Source organism: Chenopodium album, chromosome 18, assembly GCF_948465745.1.
Source record: "Chenopodium album chromosome 18, dcCheAlbu1.1, whole genome shotgun sequence".
NCBI lineage: Eukaryota > Viridiplantae > Streptophyta > Magnoliopsida > Caryophyllales > Amaranthaceae > Chenopodium > Chenopodium album.
In genome coordinates this window covers 45,047,834-45,069,797 of record NC_137851.1, presented here as the reverse complement: position 1 = coordinate 45,069,797, position 21,964 = coordinate 45,047,834, and the positions used below count along the sequence as shown (strand labels likewise).

At 37.2% G+C, this 21,964-nt stretch overlaps 1 protein-coding gene across 1 annotated transcript; it reads left to right on the top strand.

Moving 5' to 3' along the window:
* Positions 1-563: 563 nt before the first annotated feature.
* On the top strand, positions 564-7,261 carry LOC145590920 (uncharacterized). Its single transcript, XM_081647310.1, has 2 exons — positions 564-793; positions 3,592-7,261. Exon 2 carries the CDS (start codon positions 3,735-3,737, stop codon positions 6,780-6,782), a length of 3,048 nt encoding a protein of 1,015 aa, XP_081503436.1. The 5' UTR covers positions 564-793; positions 3,592-3,734; the 3' UTR covers positions 6,783-7,261.
* Positions 7,262-21,964: the final 14,703 nt, after the last annotated feature.

Genomic DNA, 21,964 nt, shown 5'->3' with positions numbered 1-21,964 from the left:
CCAGACATTAATAATAAGCGTAGCAAAGATGAGTGCTTTAATTTCCCACTTTGTCATATTCATACACGTGGTCAGCCACCCCTACACGTGGTCAGTGGAATTTTTTGAGGGTAAATCAGGAACACCATTGTAGATAAGGAATTCCAAGAACAAATACAGGGGTAATATAGGCAAAACACTGTTCATAAGGAGTTCCATTTTTTGAGTGTCTTGGTGCGTTTATAGGTTAAGGATCTCCAATTTTGTTTGTCATCAATCTTTCATAGTCAACTGAGAAAAACCAAACAAAATAAAACATTATACAAAAAAAAGTTCCTACCAACTTCACAACGAACAAACAACCTTTTTACCGGCTATTCCCAGTCACCTTCTCCATCACGTGCCTCTCATATGATCCTCTTAAATCCTCACCAAAAATAAAAGAAAAAAAAATAAAAAGTAAAAATTTGCTGTTACGAGAGAACAAAGTCAAGTATTTTTACGGAGTACTTCTTCGAAAAAAAAAAAAACAATAAAGTCGAAAATCGAAAACCCAAAAACAAAAAAAAAAGGAAAAAGAAAAAACGAAAGTAACGTTTGCTCTTTTGCTTCGAAAAGGTCACACAGAGGAGAGAGAAAGTGAAGGCAAATTTTTGCTTCAAATTCTCACTTTTTTTTTTTTTTTTTGTTTGTTATTTTTTCATTAATTTATACAAATAATTTTCAATTCAGTGTTGCGTCAGCTTTAGATTTCAGGAGTGTATTGTTGAAGAAAAGATTTGGGGATTTTTTTGAGCCAGAGTTAGGGTTTTCGGTGAGTATTTTTGTAAAATTTTTATGTTATATTGCGTTTATTTCATCATTTTGTAATAATTCTCTTTTAATCTTTTGCTTTGTTTCTTATTTTTGGAATTTTTATTTTATTTTATATTATATGTTTGATGTTTTTTGCAATTTATTTATTTTTGCTTCTGGGTAGTATTAATGGAGTTATGAATTTCTGGGTTGTTTTTGTTGTATGATTATTTTATTTAATACTAAATTGATAGGTTTTTGTTATAGTCAACACGAGGAATTTGAATTTAGGGTTTTTGTAAAGTATTCAATCACCGTTTATTTGATTTTCGGGTTTCGAATGTGCGCTGAACTGGTTATTGATGATTTGGGTGTGGAATGTTGCGCAATTTGATCATTTAGAGGTTGATTTGGGTATGTTTTGTGCACTTTGTACTGTAGCTCTGAATTGGGATATTGAATTTTCTGCTATACTTGTGTTGGGCACTGTTCATTTGATTAGCCATTATGGCAGTTTAGCTTTTGTTTTATGGAACTTCATTGTTAGGAGGAAATTTCGAAACGTTTATTACTAATGTGATGGTGAGTATAGATGTTAAGTTCCTGATCTTTGTCGCTCATCCTTGTAAAATAGTTTCTGTATTCTTGATTGCCTCGTAAGTCATAACGGTGATTATGGTTTGCATTTTTTCTACACTAGGGTTTCTTTGGTATGTTTTCGTGACTGTAACTATTGGTCTTTTTGTGATTGGCATCACAGTGCCTCGTTGTCTTCAATGTAACGGTATTTCCTTACGTAACTGTTAACAAGAATTTATTAAAGCCTTCTTGTAACATTTGCTGTAATTGCCGTCTTTTCCTGTTTTGTGTTAGTTTCAGTTAATAGAGTTCTGGATATCAATACTCTTTCAGGATTTAGTTTCTGAAAAGGACTTTTCTTTTTTTGGCTAAGCATTTGCTTTCTGAAGCCAATACCCTTAACTGGTATTCACTACGAATCTCTCTTTTTTCGGGATTCTTTTCCTTGGTCGGACCAGCCCAACTGGTGATTTCTGACAAGTCGTTTATGTGTTTCAACTTAATATTCCTTTGTTATCTATCGATATTTTATTTGTTTCAAACGGAAACGATTCTGGTGTGATTGTGTGACTGATTGTGTGGCAACCAACTAGGGTTTTTTACTGTAGTTGATGACCCTCAGTTGTTAGTTATAATGTTCAACAAAGGAACTAACACAAACTTTAGGTGGCTTCCTGGTAGACATTTTTGATGCAGACGTTTTTGATGCTCAAGTCGATAGCGAATTACATATATGTACAATATAGAGAGCCTCTCGGGTTAATGTATGCGATGGTGAGGATTGTATATTATGTCTTCATGATGGATTATCCACCCCTTGAAATGGTGGTTTCCTAGACTACTGGGCCTTGTGTTAAAAATGGGCTTCTGAATCCTCTGTGGGGATGGGGGTTAAGACGTCAAGTCTTAATTTAGTAGTTGTTTGGCATAGGACCAGTAATGATGGGGACGCATTTGGAACACATGCTTTTAATCTCTGTTGATTTTCTGATATGCAAAGAGCAGAAATGGTAGAATAGTTATAATTAATGTCAAGATATGATAATAAGAGTCAAGTAAGCTTGTATGAAAAATGTAAGCTAGTTGTGTTTATGCATTATTAGGATATTGATGGAAGGTCAACTATATACCTTGCACGGTCTTAACTTGGATTTTCAGTTTGATCTACTCTGAAGAGCCCCAAAAACCAGTGCTTCAGTGCTTAGGCCAGAAATTCTAGTTAGGAAAACAAATTTAAAGACTTGGCTTTTGCTTCGGTGTTTGGGTTTGCAGAAATCATTTAGGAAATATATGGGAAGTGGTTTATATGCTTGATATTATTGAAAATACGTACTGTCTGGGTTTGAAGAAGCCTAACATAGAAATTTTGATATCTTTTGGGAAGGAGGTAGTACTATATTTTTTTCTGTCAATGACCTTGTTCATTGGGAGTGAATATTTCTCCCTTTGGTGAGAATATAGCTTTACAAGAATTTTGTAAAGATATAACATACCGACTGATTGGTTACACCTGTCATATATATATATATATATTAAGGGTTTATTTTGGCGACTATTGGCACTGTTGTGCTGAGATTTAATTACCATTCTGCATGTATTGTTGGTATGTATGGCAGTCTTTTTTTTTTTTTTTTTTCTTTGTATGTATGGCATTTTTTTTATCGTCTTTTGACTTTTTTTCTCAATCCTTTCTCTTACATTGCCGATTCAATTTATCCATGGACTTCCAAGTGTCTTTAAAGCACATACATGTTAGCATGTTAGCAGAATTGAGTAACTTATGTGCTTTTATGATCAGATCCATCAAATCCTGCTTCCTGAAGTCCTTAAAAGCGCTATAACACTTCTAGCCTTAATTGGGACAGTAGAGTATGTAGCTACTGTTTGGACCTTATTGACGTCATGATAATGTGATTATATGTCTAAATTTACCTTTTTTAGACCTTCGGTTGTTAACCCTTGCACTTTAAGTCTTAAATAGCCTCCGCTGTTTTCCTTTGAAAAACAGAATATACTCCGTAGACGGTTAATTCCTGGGTTTCCATTTGTTATTTTGTCACCCAGGCAGTAAAGTGAGACTCAAGAGTCTGTGAGTAGCTCTTTGTTGTGTGGTGTATCTGCCCCTGAAAGAGATCTTTGTAGAGCATGCTCCTTTTACTGCAAATATCTGTGTACTTTTCTTTCATCCTCAACAATTTCCTGATTTTTTTTTCTTTTTTTTCTTTTTTAATTCTATAGGTGACTGATTCAACATTGTTGGGAAGCTGGACTTCGCTGCAGAATTGTTTGGTGGCACCCTCTCTTTGAATGATGAGTATAAATCTAGTATCATCAGGGTATTTGTATGAAGTTTGGAAGAATTTAAGTGGAATGTGAGCATTATGACACTTGAAGACTTCTTTACCTTGACTGAGATGAAAGATGGGTTCACAGCCCCTGCTCGTGTTGAGGAATTGATTACTGCTATGCAGAAGAAGAAAGATTCTTCAGTGAAAAGTGTTGGTGATGCTACAAGGCAGTGGGCTGCTGTTGCGGGCACAATAGCAGCTACAGAGAACAAAGAATGTCTTGATCTTTTCATCCAGTTAAATGGGCTTTGGTTTATTGATAGGTGGCTAAAGGACGCTCAAGCATTTCCTGACCAAGCGAGTGATTGCTTTGCGGAAGAGGCTATCTCAGCACTGTTGCAAGCGGTTGAGAAACTTCAGGTAGACAATGAGAAGTTGGCTTCATCAGGAATTTGCGTTACTGTCAAAAGTCTTTTCAACTATAAAAGCCCAAGAGTTCAAGATAAAGCAAGAGCTCTCTTTGATAGTTGGAGATCTAAGGATGTTGGTCTCAAAAGTATGGATGTAGAGAACGCCCCAGTTTATAATGATCCGAAGTTAGATAATCAAAATGATCCAAAGGTAGATACTCAAAATAATCCAAAGGTAGATAATCAAGATCTTGAATCTCAGTTCACTGCAAATAATGGCTCCCCAACAAGATCTTCTGGCAATCAGAAGGTTGAAGGTGCTGAAGGAGGGAAAGTTGAATTGTCTAATGATAAGGGTGATTTTCAGATGACTTCTAATCATGAAGTTTCTAACACTGGATGCCCCGATATGTCTGCCAAGCTAGAATCGACTGATGGTGATCTTGTCGGGGAAGAAGTATGCCCATCTGATGGAATATTGGATTCAGAATGCATTACATTGTTAAAACAAAGCAAAGATGGGCTTATTTCTGAGGCTTTGAAGCCTGAACCTCTGGGTGAAGATGCAAAGCATGAAAGCAATAATGAGTTGTTGCCTGATAGATCTGGTGATATGAAGGTTACTTCTGCCTTTGATGTTTCTGATAGCAAAGATATATCTTCTGGAAATGATCCTAAGGCCGCTGAGGAAGCTGTTGTTAAATCTGATATTGGAGGATATGATGTCATAAATGAATCACCGATGAAAGTGACGTCTTCATGCGATACAGATAGGCCTGTTGTGGAGTCGAGCAATGTGATGGATGATAGTGAGCAAAATGCTTTGGAGCTTGGTGATGGTTCTGCATTGAAGGAATCCAAGAATCAAACATCCACTCTCTCCAGACTTGATGATCTTGATGACCATTCTGAGCTTAAAAGGTATCGCCAAAGTGATCGGAGATATCTTGGCAGCAGTTGTGAATTTGCAATATTAACAAAAAACAGCAAAACTACTGATATCATTAGGCAGACACAAGATATGGACCTTGAGAATGGCACTGTTGATGCTCTAGAAGTTGCTCGGCTTGTTGCCAAAGAAGTAGAGAGAGAAGTAGTTGGTTTTTATGAGCAATCTGGTAGCTCTGCCTCTTCTTCTTCATCATCATCATCATCTTCGTCATCCTTCTCTTCTTCTTCTGACAGAGTATCAAGAGGTGGTGGTAAGCCACAGGATAGCCCGAAGTCTATAAATGCAGAGCAAGACTTGCAGATAGATGGCCCGGTGAACCAGTTATCGGCAACAGAAAACACCCCTGATACTTCTGGAAAGGTTCCTGTCATGTGTTTGACTAATGTAGAGACAAATCCTACAAACCACACTCAAGATGCGGAGTCCTCTTTAGTGACTGATGTTGCACGGGAACCCGAGAGCATTACAGAGAAAAACATCTGGGAATTTGATCTCAATCAGGAATTCTCGTCTGAGGATGCTGATCATCAGCTCGATACAAGCTCAAACCCTGTATCAGTTGTTTCTGCATCCAGAGCTGTTGTGGCTTCTGGAATGCCTGCAGGCCCTCTTCAATTTGAGGGAAGTCTTGGCTGGAAAGGATCTGCAGCAACAAGTGCATTTCGACCAGCATCTCCTCGTCGGGCCTCTGATAGTGACAAGGCACTTTCTGGTGGGGGCACTAGCAGCGGTTCAAGGCAGAGGCAAGATTTTCTTGATTTTGATTTGAATGTTGCTGAACGTGGAGATGATAAGATTGTTAATCCAGTGCTGGGTAAACCAAAACAGTTATTACCTAGCCTGCCTTCGGGTGAGTCTTCAGTTGAATTAAGTCCCAAAAGATCTCAGAGGCTCAAATTGGATCTCAACCAAACAGAGGATGATGGAGGTCTTCCAGCATGCGATTGGAAAATGGGTGGACTTGTATTCCAACCTCAAATCTGCCATCGAAGTCCATCGCCTGCTTCTTCTTCATCATGCATGCAGCCTTCAATGAGGAACTTTGACTTAAATGACAACCTTTTCAATTGCAATGATTCGTCGGACCAACCTGTCATTCTTGGCGAGTCTTCTCGTAAGGTCAACCCATGTATGGGACCACCGGATGACACAGTTATTTCGATTATGGGAACCAAGGTCAAGAGGAATGCATTTCCTCCTCAAACTCCATTGCCTTTTCTGAATGGGAGGGCACCGGAACCTGTTATGGATGCTAGCTTGTTAAGAGGAGGACCATTGATGGGGTTGGGACCTGCAGTTCCTTATCCACAGTCTGTCTATGGGTATAATGGGCTTGCCATGGGCTCTGCTGTTTCTCTCGCATCAGCTCAGATTTACAGACCTGGTGGCCCGATTCCATATGTTTTTGATTCAAGGGGAGCCCCTTTTCTACCTCAAATGATGGGCTCTGCTTCAAATGTTCCATCTACCTATTGTCAGTCACCCTTGGTCATGAACATGATGAGTGCGACTCCTGGTCCTACCCATGCTAGTCCTTTGCGCCCTAGTTTTGATTTGAACTCTGGGTTTGGTAATGCTGTTGAAGCTGGAAACCCTGATTCTTCATTTTTTAGGCCACTCTTCATCCCCCATGTCCAGGGTAGGCCGTCAGAAGAGCAGCTGAGAGAGAGTTTGAGACCAATGGGTTCTGGGAACAGTGGTGGAAAACGAAAGGAGCCTGATAGTGGATGGGAGCTTTATCCCACTAACTACAAACATCAACAACCGCCACATTTGTAGAAAGATTTTCGATTGTTCATGGTCTCTGTCTTTGGTTTTTGGCCTAACAACTGAAGAAAGCTTTACTGATGCATAACATCAGCCTGAAATATGCTGATTCTGAGAGTAGGAGGGTTGGGATTTAGCTTTAAAAAACTGAATAAAGTCCGAATACTATTGGGCTTGATAGTGATTGATGGGGTCAACAGCTAGAGGAGAGGAATTACCGAATTAGGTTTATTGATTTATTTTTATTTTCCATATTTGCCCCCCTTTTTTTTTTTTTTTTTTTTTTTTTTTTTACTTTAATTGTTTCATATAAGGCCATTGCAAGAATAGAAATATTTGGTACATGTAGCTGTAATGTCTCACCCATACATAGGAATTAAAAGATTTGTTCCTTTTACATTTTTGTCTTGTGTAAGAATTATGTCTTTAAGATTGACGTCAACTATAGTTACATTAGTTTACATAGAATCACTTCATTTTCAACTTATATTAAATTGTTTATATCAAGCTTGTACTGTATTTACTATGGAATACTTCATATATTCTAATTTCCTAATTTGACTGGTCCTTGATTACAATCCTCCGTTATAATGTTTTTCCTATTGTGAATTTCCACGAGAGCTAAGAAAATTATAGAGTAGCAATAGGGATGGTGTAGACATCTGATTGTGTCTCTCCAAAAACCAAACCCAGTGATTAATATCTTTCACGTTATTTGATTATCGAACAAGGTGAAACGTGAAAAGTCTTGTGATGCGATTGTTTTAATAAAAAATGTTTCTTTTTGTTTTCGAAAATATTTCTTTTCTTACTCTATTTATGGAAAATTTCCAGTCCAATTTAGTTTGGTCCATGATGAGGGTCCAATAATAATGTAGTTGGATTGAGCTCGAAAAGAGCTTTTCAACGATATATTATAAACCCGATTCCGATGAATAATGAGAAAGTTATGGCCAAAATACTAAATTAGGCCTGAAATGAGTTTTATATACGGCCCAATGATCAAGTGGAGGGCCCATTAGTATTCCTAAAGTCATTAGAATTGATTTCAATTTTCTAGAATAATCTAGAAGGTTATCTTAAATTCTAGTGGAATTAAGAGTAGTAATTATATATTTTAGAAAAATAAAGAATTTTATTTGGAATAAAACAAGTGTTTTGAAAGATTAAATCTGATTTTAAAAGATAAGCACGGACGTTAATTAGTCTAATTTAATTAGATTAAGGACTCTGTACGGCTTTGACTTAGCGCGTGAACCATCGCGAAACGACAGAGTCATCGCGCCGCGATGGACCTTGTCGCGTCGCGATGGGAGTAGTTTTACAACGAATCTAATTCGATCTTTTTCTGATTGTTTCGGGACCTTTTTCCTTATAAATAGGGTCGTATTTCTCCGTTTTTATGGATTCATAATCATCAACAATCTAATGCTCTTCTCTCTCTTAAGCAATAGCTTATTCTCTCTCCCTCTTTCTAGCGTAGCCTTTTTACAAACACAATACCGCATTCACGAGTTCTAGACACACCTAGCCAAATTTTAAGTTGCCTTCACCCTAGACGTGAAATGTTGAAAATTTATGAGGGTTTGGTCCCAAATCCCTATTTCAATTATTTAAATTAATTGTTTGATTTAATACTTTCATTGAAGTTACTAACGTGTGTATTGTTTTGATAGAAAGAGATACGAGGCAACAAAGTAAGTTGTTTTATTGTTATGTATCATTAGTTAGCATGCTTAGATTATATTAATTCCTAGTATCATGTTCAGATGTTATTTATTGCTTTCTAATGTCATGTTTAGGTTGCTTTCTATTTTCTTCTATCATGTTAGTATCATGTTAGAGCTAAAGCTTTGATATTTATTTCTTAGTGACATGCTAGGATTTGTTATTAATCATGTTAGTATCATGCCTAGGATCTTGCTAATATTATTATGCTTTGATGAGAATATTATATTTATGATGATGATTGTTGTATCATTAATATCATGTTGCTTGATATTGTTATTGCTTGATCACGCCCTCTCTTGCAGGATAAAAAGGAATTTGTACTTGAAATCACGCTTAATTAGATAATTAATGATTTTATTTAGGCTAACGTGATTTTAATTCAAGTGATCGCTAATAATAGTTTTGTTTGTGCATTAATATTCAACCAACATAGATTAAACAGGTTTAGGATTAATATATTGATTGTATGTTAGTCAGAAAGCGCACATGAATATGAGAAGAATAAAGTAGAGGCCTATTTTTAGGGCAGGTTTAATCTCTTTTATGTTGGATTTGTACCTTCATCCCCGAATATCCAGTCATGGTTCCCAAATAGGGTTGACAATTTCACCCGAACCCATGGATAACCGAACCACCCGATCTGATAAAATGGATGAAAATCCGACAAAACACGGATTTTATATGGATGACGGATGGATCAATTGATGGATCGGGTCAGATTCGGGTGGAGCTTCATCCATCCATCACCCGACCCATCCATCCATCCGCTTATATTTTTACAAAATTTCAAATGTTTTTTTTACCTATTTGTAATACTACATAAGTATATATTTCATATATACTTGTAATATAAGTTAAATTTCGTATAATGGTGTGAACGTTCGAAAATTTAAAGATTTTGTCAACTATATATCATATTATTAGTTTATGTATATTAGTATTATGACTAAAGGATGGTGTATTTTATTTCACCCGTTATTCACCCGACCCACCCGATTCATCCGCTGATGATGGATGTATTGGACGTGGATGAAGAATTAAATGGTGATGGATGGGTTGGATGATGAATGGATTCTTGGCGGATGGAGGTGGATTAAGCTCTACCCGATCCACCTCCGATCCATTGTCAGCCCTAGTTCCAGACCACTATGGAGTTAACGATCTCATGGATCGTGAAGGGGTGTAACCTTCACCCTGTGAACGGTTTACAAGTTCCTAAAACTTGTTGGCGACTCTTTTTCTCAATTCCTTCCCTTTGGACACCACCATGCTTAAGTGTATGGTCATAGTGGGGCTCAAGTGTGGGATGCTTGAAATATTCCTTACAGTTTTTTGGTGACTCCACTGGGGAGGATGTCTATTTTAATTCCTAAAATTTATTTTGCCAATAATTTAGAATGAGTGGATGAGACTCGAAACGTTCTAAGTATTCATGTGCGTAATTTTGATTGACATTATTGGCATAAGCATAAAAAGGTCCGCATTGGATAGACCATCCGTAATGCGTTAAAAACATAGGATTTTTACACGTAGGAAATTTGGGAAATATCTTTCACAACTAGTTACGAAAAAACGCTGCAAAAAACTGGAAAATTCTAAGAGCAAAGATAGCTGCTAAGGCATGTAGGAATTGGCACTGAGAAAACAGTGCCCATCGCAGTGCGATGGCTTTGTCGCGGCGCGATAGCAATATCGCGGCGCGCTATCGTCTCGCGATGGTCCCTATTGTCTCGCGCCAAGTTCTTCCAATACCGAGCCAGAAATCTGCGTTCTTGTTTCGACTGGTTTTAGTACTGTTTACTCGGTTTTACTTGCTGATTGAGTTTTTCTCACTTTTCTGAACCAATATGTGTTCTACATATGGCCATAACCCTCTGGGAATTCACACTCCATCTACCCAATCGAACGCTCATTGCAACGAAGGGTACATCCGAGTTTGTGAATTCACCAAACCATGGAAGCAAATTTAACTTGCGGGGTCCTATCCATATAGGCCAACCCTTCCAAAGATAAGGCTTCCGCGCGATGCATTTGAACTCATAACCATGGACCCTCTTTGACTAACCCTTATCCTTGAACTTTAGAGGACTAGAGTCATGGTTAGGTTGCAAACTCATTGCATCATATTGTTCTTACTTGATTACTTGTGCATCTTTGCTTGTGCATATTTACACTAACCGTTTGTTTGACTTGTTTAAGAGTTTAAATAAACTAATTAATGACTATGTAAGACTTTGCTTAATTAATTAATATGAATAATTAAAGTTTAATATATTGATTAAACCGACTTAGTACGACTTTAGGCTTGTCCTTTTAAAGTAGAACACTGGAAACAGGCCCAGATCGACGCATCAGTAATGACGCGAAGGTCAGACCTGTGGCGCGACGCAATACCCTTATCGCGCCGCGATGGCTTCTGGCGTTTCTCGACAGTGCCGTTGCTTCAGCGACGGTCCATTTTTCTGCTTGAGTCTTCACGCTGAGTCTAATTAACCTTTTTATTAACGGCAGAAGTTGTATTTACTCCTTGTTTGAGTCTAGGCACATAGTCCCATGGTCTTACACAAGTGTCAAAGCATGTCACTCACACTCACTTTTTTAAACACACACCTTGCAAATATGTTCACCATGACCATGTCTAGAGAGTCTTGTGTGCGCGTGTTTTCTGTCATTTTTTTTAGGGGGGTAAGTCGGATATTAATCCTCCAAATTATACAAAACCATGTTGCTTAAACCCTATACTTGATTCCCAAATATATACACTCTATTTTTGCTTTTTTTGCTTTTAAAACCAATAAAGTCAAAGTCAATTTGAGTCAAGTCATTAAGTCAAATATGGTTTAATTTACAGCTCTTGGACTAGAAAGGAAGGACGACTAATCAAGGACAACGCTTTCGTCCAAATCTTACTCTTTGATAAACCGATTCGACAAAAGAGAAAAGCTAAGAAGAAAATGGTAACTCAGGAAGAAGTCAATGAACTTAGGCAGAATCTTGCTAGTTTAACTGAGATGATGAAGACCATTACTCTTCAAGTCAATGACCCTGCGAAACAACAACAGATGGAACGAATGGAAGAAAGCTTGAGCAAGCTCTCTAATGACTATAAGTTTCAGGCGATTACCTCACAAGAGGTCTCGGTGGACAAGGAACTTCTTCCGCAGAAATTCAATGCCAATGACATCCCAAGATTTAAGCCAACTGACAATCCATACTTCCACTTAAGAGCTTTTGAAACAATAATGAATATTAAGGGGATTGATAAGAAGGTTTTTCATTCATTGTTTTCACTATCTTTAGAAACCGTTTGTCAATAATGGTTCTTTTCCCTTGATAAAGAGAAGATCTCTTCTTGGAATTCAATAACAAACGCTTTCATAGATAGATACAAATGCAACATTCAAGTTGAAACTGACCATAGAGAGCTTGAGATGTTGAAGCAAAAGGAGAATGAAGGATTCACCTCCTTCTTTAATAAGTGGAGGGAAACTTCTGCCAAAATGGTTGAGGTTCCCACTGAAAAAGAATCTGTAAGGATGTTCATCAAGAACTTCCAAGAAAAGTACTCTAAGCATCTCAAATGCCAAAGCAATTTGAGTACTTTCAAGGTCGTCTATGACATAGGAATCAACATTGAGGACGACCTTGCAAAACAAAAAGTTGCTAACACTTCCAACAGTGGCTGGAAAGGAAAAAAGAACGACAATCCTTCTTCTTCCAAAACTACCCACTCAAACAATGTTAGCACCTTTAATCTGAACGAGGTCCTAGATATGAATAATCAAGGACAAGAGAAACCATTTAGGAAAAATTACACACCTATTGGCATGAGTTATGATATAGCATTTGATCGTCTTCATGCAAAAGGTCTCATAACTCCTATTGGACCATTTAGAGATCCACCAGTTGAAAGGAGGACAGCTAATTGGAACCCCAATCCACATTGCAAATATCATCAAGGTAGGGGACATCCTACTGAAAACTATTGGAAGTTAAAGGAGGCAATTCATGTAATCCCCCGTATTTTTAAATATTTTATAAATGAAAATTTATTTTATTTATAATATTTATTTGTATTTTTCCGGATTTTATTTTAAAAAGTTTCAAATTATTAATTTGGGCCGAAAATTATTTTAGTACAAATTATTTTATGAGCTTTCATTCTACAATCTATGCCATACAAACAAAGCCTAGTCCATTGCATTTACCTAATTGGCCCATTAATTTTATGAGGCCCAATACTCCTACTTACCCTACAACTCTCTCCCCTATAAATACCCCATACATCCCCAAAATTTTCCCCACACAAAAGGTTAGTCTTATTTTCTCCTTTGTTTTATTAATTTGTGTAATTATAATTATTGATTTATGGGTTTTGATTTTATTGTTTGAAATTAATTTAATTAGTATCAAATTGTATTTTGATGATTAAACTTTATAATTTCAGATTTTATAAATGTCATAATTTTCAGATTTTGTAAATTTTATAACCTAGGGTTTTTAATTATTGAAAATCACGATTTTAGGGTTTTTACGAACAATTGATTTAGGACTTTTATAGTAATGATGTTTGAAATTTTGGTGATTATAACTACTGATTAGTTTAACTTAATCCCAGAATATTTTGAACACGTAAATTCCTGTTTTAATTCTTAGATTTCCATTCGTTAATATTAATCCCGTTTTAATCCTGATTAGGTTCTGAACTTATCCGATTTTGATAAAAAAAAAGTAGTGTTTTCCATGTGGAAACAATGTCTTAAGAAAGACTCACTACCTTTGGTAGTCAGCACCACCCTCTCGTGGCCAAATTCATCCTCTAAATATGATTTTCGGCCAGTTTTTGATTTTTAACGAAGTTTTTTTTTATGCTTTAAATTTTATCCTTGAATTTTAAAGGGTTTTTGATTAGTTTAAAATGCTGGAATTTTATTTAAAGTTCTATAATTGTGATTTTAATTAAAGGGTGTGATTACCCATTAAAAAGGAGTTTAATTAGGGATTTTTAAATAATTTTCAGATTTTTTTTAAGTAGTCTAAAGTAAATTTAAGTTGCTAGAAATTTGGTTGAGTATTAATTTATTGTTATTGGTTGTTCTCTAGGAAGTGATTATTCCCTAGGAGACTTTTGAGTGATTAAAAGTGGCACAAAGGATTGTTTATACGAGTGGTACGTACATGTCTACTTCGTTGTAAGTAGTATCATGTTTAGGTACCAAAAAGAAAGAACTTAGTTTCATGTTTAGAGAACACTTGGATGGAAATTGTTTGGTTATACATTTAATTAATTCATGTGCTTATGTTTATGAGACATGTTTTGGTGAATTGATTATGTTGGTATGGAATTATGGATGCAAGCATGTTGAATTATATTGGATTAATTGTTTGTATGGAATATTGATACAAGCATATTTTTTTTATTGGATTGGTTTATTAACCACATTTGGATTATTGAAGGATTGGAATTGAATGGTTTAAGTGGAATAAATTTATTAATTATTTCACAAGGTTATTATTATTTTATTTATTACTCAAGCATGACTTGTTAGTATGTTGAGTAAAAGTGGATTAAGCCGAAATGGCTAGATGGGTTGACTATGTTCAACAATTTTGGATAATTTGGAAGTTTAAAGGAATTAAAGGTCAATTTGTGATGTGATCACCATTGTCCTAAATAAGATTAAAAGTGAATTGATGTATGATCGTTATGTATGGTCTACTTGAATGGTCGGCTATTAATTAAAATTGTAATCACGTAAAGTGAAACAAGGATGAGCAATAAAACTCTGGAAAGTGTGCACTTCTAGAGTATTGACAATTATGGGTTGGGGTACACGGTGGAAGCCCGTGGCTTTCCGAGGCTTGTTTGATCAACATGTCCTCTTCTCTTTTGGTATTTACATTTTTATTTTACAATGAAAGTTAGATGGGATCCTAGACTAACTTTGTGAGAATGGAGTCGCGCCCATTCTTGCATTGCGCTAAACTTTTATTTTAAATGGTCATTTGGGACCAAAATGATTTGGTGGGTTGGACAATCTCATCTATTGCTTACTCCAAATTAAATTAATCAAACTAAATATTAAGAGTCAAGTGTTTGGAACTGGTTACTAAGTATGTTGAGTCAATTGAATTGTTTGAGTGTGGAGTCTTGATCAATGAATTCGTTTTGTATGTTTATTTACTTTAATTAATTGAGCATGTTAGGTTTTGTACGTTGTAGCTTGTATGTACTCAGCTTTGCTGATTGCATGCCTTTTTTGTGTGTTTTCTTTTGGTCATGGCCTTCGCCTTTCAATGACCCTGTGACGATCCAATTATTACACTTGTATTATTGGGGAGCAGTATTGCACAGGTTAGCTTGATGATGTGAGGTTCGGGGATTTGACATACTCATTGTCAAGGGATTGGTGTGATTGAGAGTATTTGTTCTTTGTGTTGAACTTTCTATGTTTTACTATTTCAATTATGTTTTGGGATTTTAAATATTAGTTTGGTTTAATAAGGGCCTTTATGGTTCCAATTTGTAAGCTTTGACTTATTGGTTTTCTAAATTATATTATTTTAAGATTTAAGTTGGATTTCCGCTGCAATACTTTGATAAAGCCTTAACGTTTTAACACGTGGCGGTAACATGCCAATGGTTCTCCACTATTTTATTTAAATTAAGTGGTTTGGAAAAAGGGAGAATTATTGGGGTGTTACAATTCAGGATCTAATAGATAGCAATAAACTTCCATTACCTCCTGCAAGAAAGAAGACAAGCATCAATAATGCTCCACTTTCGGATTCCTTGGCTATTTCTGACGAGGAAGGTCACGCTGACCCATCACTTCTCATCAAACCACTTAAAGAAACGCATGCCAGTGAAGAAGAGGAGGACATTTTCTTCGATGCCATGAGTGATTTTCCTCCAAATAAGGAACCATTTTCTAAGGAAGGTACATGGGTGCTCATAAACACAATGAGGGTAGCAATGACCCGACAAAGGGCAGCGATGGCTCAACTTCACCATGCTCTCCAAGAAGCAAAGGAGATGGAGAAAAGACGTATGGCCGAAAAGATGACACCCACTAAGACTACTGAAAGAAATCCTTCTCTCTCAAATTAGTCGAAACACCCAAAAGGAGTAACAAGGCATATACACCTATTGGGACCACTTATGCAAATATGTTTCAAAAGCTCTTCGAGAATAGGAAGATCAAACCTTTTGAGCCAAGACCTTTTGAATCACTTAAAAGGACAGATAGGTTCTAATGTCCCTATCATCACTCAGGAGGACATACCATAGAACACTGTTTTAAATTCAAGGACTTAGTCCAAGGATTAATTGACAGTAAGAAATTGGTTCAAATACGACCAAACAAAGAGGTACTTTCAGAATTGGTTAATGGAGTATGGGATAGTGATGATGAAGATGTTTACCTCAAAGATATAGAAGACACTCCACTTTCCTCAATATATCCGGTTAATGACATTTGGATGAAGAGGATTCTCCTATCGACGTCCTCACAAGATCAGGGAGAATGCAACCTCCTGTCACAACGCAACCCATTCTTACTACTCAACAAGTTCCCATACCAATCATAGAAGACAATGATGTTGTCAAACAACTTAAGAAGACTAAGGTCGAGATGAATGTATGGAAATTACTAGCCACATCCCATGAGCATAGAGTCGCGGTAATCACTCCTTAGGGGTTGGCTAACTTCCTCACGAGTGATCTCCCTAGTCCCATTAATTTAATCGCCTTTTCTGATAAGGATTTACCACCTGAAGGTGATAAACACAATAAAGCCTTAGACCTCACAGTAATCTGCAAGAGGATGAATGTCCCAATGACTCTTGTAGATAATGGGTCAACAATTAATGTTTGCCCACTTCGAACTGCAAGGATGTTAGGAATAATATATGAAGACTTATCTCCATCTACGCAAGAAATAAGAGCTTATAACAACACTTGTCGCCAAGATCTTGGAACCATAACGATGAATGTCACGGCAGGAGTTATTGAGCATGCTACTACTTTTCAAGTGGTAGACATTAAAGCCTCGTTCAACTTGTTATTGGGACGCCCTTGGCTTCATGACCTTAAGGCCGTCCCTTCGTCCCTTCATCAACAAGTAAAGGCTATAGTTGGAGGAATTCTCGTCACAATCGATGCTTCCCCAATGAGGATCAAAGCAATTGATAAACCCCTCATAAATGTAAAGCATGACGAGAATAATGAAGATTTATGGGGCTTTAATGCTGAAGAGGTCTCTTTCATCGACGAAGACCCTTCTTCACTACGACCTCCATTCAAACATGATAGTCAATGGCATACTCCGAAAGTAAGGACACTTTCCTGGAATGATTCTAGGAAGGAAGAAAGGAGTAGCAACACAAATGGGATCGCCTGACCTTCCTAAATTAGATACTTTTGGACCTGGTTTCGAATCGACTCCAAAAGACTATAAGCAAGCCCGGGAAAAGATTAATGCGCGGAGGAATGCTCGTACTCAAAAGAAAGCAATCCCAATGGACCAATATCCTCTCACTCTGGTCAATTCATAAGAGAAGGTGAGGACTGTCTACGTTACGAATTTCCTAAGCCCTTCGTCAAAGATGGGATAAGACAACCAGGATTCGAAATCTTCTTGGATTGCAATTTTGTAAACGAGATTCAAACCCCTATTCACAAAGTGAAATTACCCCCATGTTTTGAATTTAATGTCATGGGATTACTCTTTGGCTACGAGAAAAATGAGCCTAAGCGTATCGACGATAATTTTGCGCTTATCCAAACGGCCTTGCAAAGAGAAGATTTTGATCCCACAAAGTTCATTACTCCGGCAGAAGGATTAGTTCGAGGATGGCGAAAGACTGTGAAGGTGACTACACCAAGTGGAAGAAAGATCTCCATAACAATAGGACAAGGACCAATGTTCGACGAGTCTGAATCGTCTGAGTCTGAATTCAAATCTTCTGTAGTCGAGTCCTCTAAACCTTCTATAGTAGCATCTCCTTCTCTCCCTTCTACTTCAAAATATACTCCTAGGATAGTTAAAAGTCAAGTCCCCCACGGACATTTCCTTATTTGATGTAATGATTTCTGAATTCAATAACATGTCTTCTTTCGCTTACTCCTCGTGTCATTCCCTTACTCAAGATGACGAGAATTTCTTAACTAACAATGAAAGTGATAAAGAAATAATTAAGGCAATGGAAACACTTGAAAACAAGACACCAGTAATTAAAGACACCGAAACGGTTGATATCTCAAAAGATCCAACCATTAAAAGAGAAGTTAAAATTGGTCTAACTCTTAGTAAAGAAGAAAGAACCGATTTAATTAATCTACTAAGAGAATTTATCGATGTATTTGCTTGGTCATACGAAGATATGCCAGGAATAAATAGAAAAATAGCTCAACACACAATACCACTAATTCCAGGAATGAAACCCGTAAAACAAAAGTTACGTCGAATGAAACCCGATGTAGCTCTTAAAATAAAAGAAGAAGTTCAAAAACAAATAACTGCAGGTTTTATTAGGGTATCCAAATACCCCAAATGGGTCGCAAATGTGGTGCTAGTTCCTAAGAAAGATGAAAGGGTAAGAATGTGTGTCGACTACAGATATCTAAATAAGGCAAGTCCAAAGGTTGACATCCCTTTACCACACATCGACATTTTAGTAGATAACACGGCAAATCATGCACTTTTCTCGTTTATGGATGGGTATGCAGGGTATAACCAAATTCTCATGGCTGAAGAAGACATGGAAAAGACTACATTCATAACACCTTGGGGCACTTATTGTTACACGATAATGCCATTCGGGTTGAAAAACGCGGGTACCACTTACCAAAGAGCAGCGACTGCCTTATTCCATGATATGATGCATAAAGAAGTTGAAGTCTATGTGGATGATATGATTGTTAAATCGATCAAAAGAGCGTCCAGGACACCAAGTAGCCCTAAGAAAATTCCTCGAAAGGCTAAGAAAATACAACATGAGGCTAAACCAAGCCAAGTGTGGTTTTGGAGACACCTTAGGGAAACTATTAGGCTACGTCATTAGCTCTAGAGGGATAGAAATAGACCCAACTAAGATCAAAGTAATCATGTCAATGTCGCCGCCCAAAACCGAAAAGCAAATTCGAGGATTTATTGGCCGGTTGCAATACATAAGTAGGTTCATATCCAAGCTAACCACAATATGTGAACCAAAATTCAAGAAGCTTAAAAAGAATGTGTGCTAGTAATATGGGACGATGAGTGTCAAAAAGCCTTTGAAAAGATCAAAGCCTATCTCACTAATCCTCTTGTATTAGCACCAGCGCTTCCAAGGATCCCTCTTCGATTGTACCTAACAGTCACTAAAGAGACAATGGGAGCTATGCTTGCACAAGAAGTAGAAGGTAAAGAGAACGCCATCTATTACTTAAGTAAAAAGATGCTCGAGTATAAAGTACGCTACACACCACTTGAGAAATTGTGTCTCGCACTTAAGTCTATGTTGTATCTCGAATGGATCCACTTAAGTATCTCTTCGAGAAATCTACACTTAACGGACGAATATCAAGATGGATAGTAAACTTAGCACAATTCGATGTAAGGTTCATGCCTTAAAAGGCTATTAAAGGATCAGTGATCTCAGACTTCTTAGCAGATTTCCCAATAGAAGATTCGACACCAATACATGAGAATGATTTTCTGGACGAAGACTTGATGGTTACAGAAGATGATATTTGGACATTATACTTCGATGGAGCCTCAAACCAAAAAGGATGTGGCGTAGGAGTATTACTAGTATCACCTAAAGAAGAACACGTCCCAATCTCCATAAAGTTAGATTTCGACGTTACCAACAATGCTGCAGAATATGAAGCATGCGTGGTAGGCCTCGAAACAGCTTTGGCATTAGGAGTAAAGAAACTTCGAATATTCGGAGATTCTTCTTTAATCATCAATCAGATTTCCAAAAGATGGAAAGTAAGGAGTGAAAGATTAGCTCCTTATCAAACATACCTGGAAACCCTTACTGATCAACTCGAAAAGGTAGAATACACATATTTACCTAGGGAAGAAAATCAGTTTGCTGATGCCTTGGCAAGGCTAGCCTCAATGGTTAGAATTCCTAAGGAAATTGAACAAATGCCTTTAACAATAGAGAAAAGACATAAACCAGCTTATATTCAAGCCATAGAAGATGATGAGATAGTTCAAGGAGAAGAAGAAGAGGAGGAAGAACCTTGGTATACTGACATCCTCAACTATGTCACCAAAGGAGAAATCCACTCCACATTGATAAGAGAGCGAAACGAGCGCTAAGACTTTTGGCTTCCCAATATGTACTCATAAATGACAAGCTACATAAAAGGGTACCTAAAGGCAGAGCTCTCCTATGTGTAGGCAAAAAGGAAGCTCAAAGAGCAATGAGAATAATCCACGAAGGAGTGTGTGGAACTCACATGAATGGCAAAATGCTAGCCCAAAAAGTAATGCAACAAGGATACTATTGGACTACCATGAATAGGGATTGCCATCAATATGTAAAAAGATGCCCTAAATTCCAAATATTCGCTAACTTGCAACATGTCCCTCCCTCTCTCCTTTACACCTATACATCACCATGGCCATTCTCAACATGGGGAATAGACATTATTGGAAAAATCACTCCTTTTGGGACAGGAGGCCATGAATACATCCTAGTATAAATTGATTACTTCACAAAATGGGTTGAAGCAGCATCATATGCAAAACTCACCGCAAAACATGTAGCACTCTTCATCGAAAGGAACATATATGTCGATATGGAGTCCCACATGAATTGATAAGTGATAATGGAACTCACTTTCAAGCGGAATGTGAAGAATTGCTTCAAAAATACGGCATTCAACATCATCACTCTTCTCCATACAGGCCTCAAGCAAATGGCACAGTAGAGGCAGCCAATAAGAATTTAAAGACTATCATCGAAAAAATGACAGAAAATTACAAGGATTGGCCTGACAAACTCCATTTCGCTCTTTGGGGTTATCGCACGTCAATTCGTTCATCCACTGGAAATACGCCATTTTCCTTAGTCTATGGAATGGATGTTGTACAACCTGTGAAATTAGAAATACCTTCCCTACGCATCGCGTTGGAGAGTAAACTCGATGAAGTCGAATGGACTAGAGCAATATATGAAGTGCTAATTCTACTCGATGAAAAAGGAGTAGAAGCTTTACATCATACTCAATGCTACCAAACTCGAATGGCTAGACACTTTAATAAAAAGGTCAAGACAAGAAACATTAAAATAGGAGACTTGGTGTTAAAAGCATTATGGAAAAATGTTTTAGACCCAAGAGGCAAATTTAGGCCTAATTGGTCCGGACCATATATCGTCAAAACTATCCTACCAGGAGGTGCCGCAAAACTAACTGACATGGATAGTAATGAATTCTCAAATATGACGAATCTTGACCAACTTAAGAAATTCTACCCATGATGACTTGAGTAACATACTCAAGAGAGCTACGTTTGGCCTGATTCCTAAGAAGAGGATACGTAGGCAACCCTTTACAGGGTGTGGCCACTTTAAATTTTACAAACCTCACACTCTCTCGTCGACACGACAACACAGTGCGAACGACGCACATAATTCCAGTCCAGTGCGCCGCGACAGGATCTGTCGCACAGCGACAAAGCCATCGCACCGCGCCGTGATGAATCCAAAATTCCGGCGCCAGTTCGTTTTCGTCAAACTGGGAAAATTTCGGTGTATTTCGGGAAATTTTCAACTTTCGTACTCGAATAATTTTCGAAATTAATTCAAGTTGTTTTCATTGCTTTAACAAAATACTTCAATGTAAAAAAGTAAATTTAATTTAAAAAGCTGAAAATTGCATTAATAAAAGTAAAATTACATTATTGATGGAATTAAAACAAAGGCTTAAAAATAAAATTGGCTTGAAAATAAAAATTAACTAATAAATTGATAGTAAAAGCAATGCTCTAATCTGTTTTCTCTTTTCTGGCCTTTTTCCAATCCTTCTCCACCTCTTCTTCATCATCCATCTCTTTCACCAATAGGGAAACCTTAGAATATCTACACACAACCTTAGTGTCAATAGTTTCTCCTATAGCCATTACACCATGTTTCTTTTCAACCCATACTTTCTTTTCTGTGGAGTCAGTTTTTCTTTTCCCCTTGCCCTTAGTTGTATTTTTCTTCTTAGGCATAATAGGGGTCTTGAATTCAATTCTTGCACCTAGAGGATCTTTAGGAGGAATTTTCTTATCTCCTAGATGATCTTTAACATTAGTCTTGTACATATTTCGAACTTTATTCTTGTCCTTTTGAGATCTATCAAGTAACCATGCTTCACATCTCTAGACAAAGAAGGAGGAACCTTTTGGGTAACAAGTTCCCAGAAAGGTCTAGCACACCAATAGTCATCAAATCTTTCTACATCTTATGAAATGGGA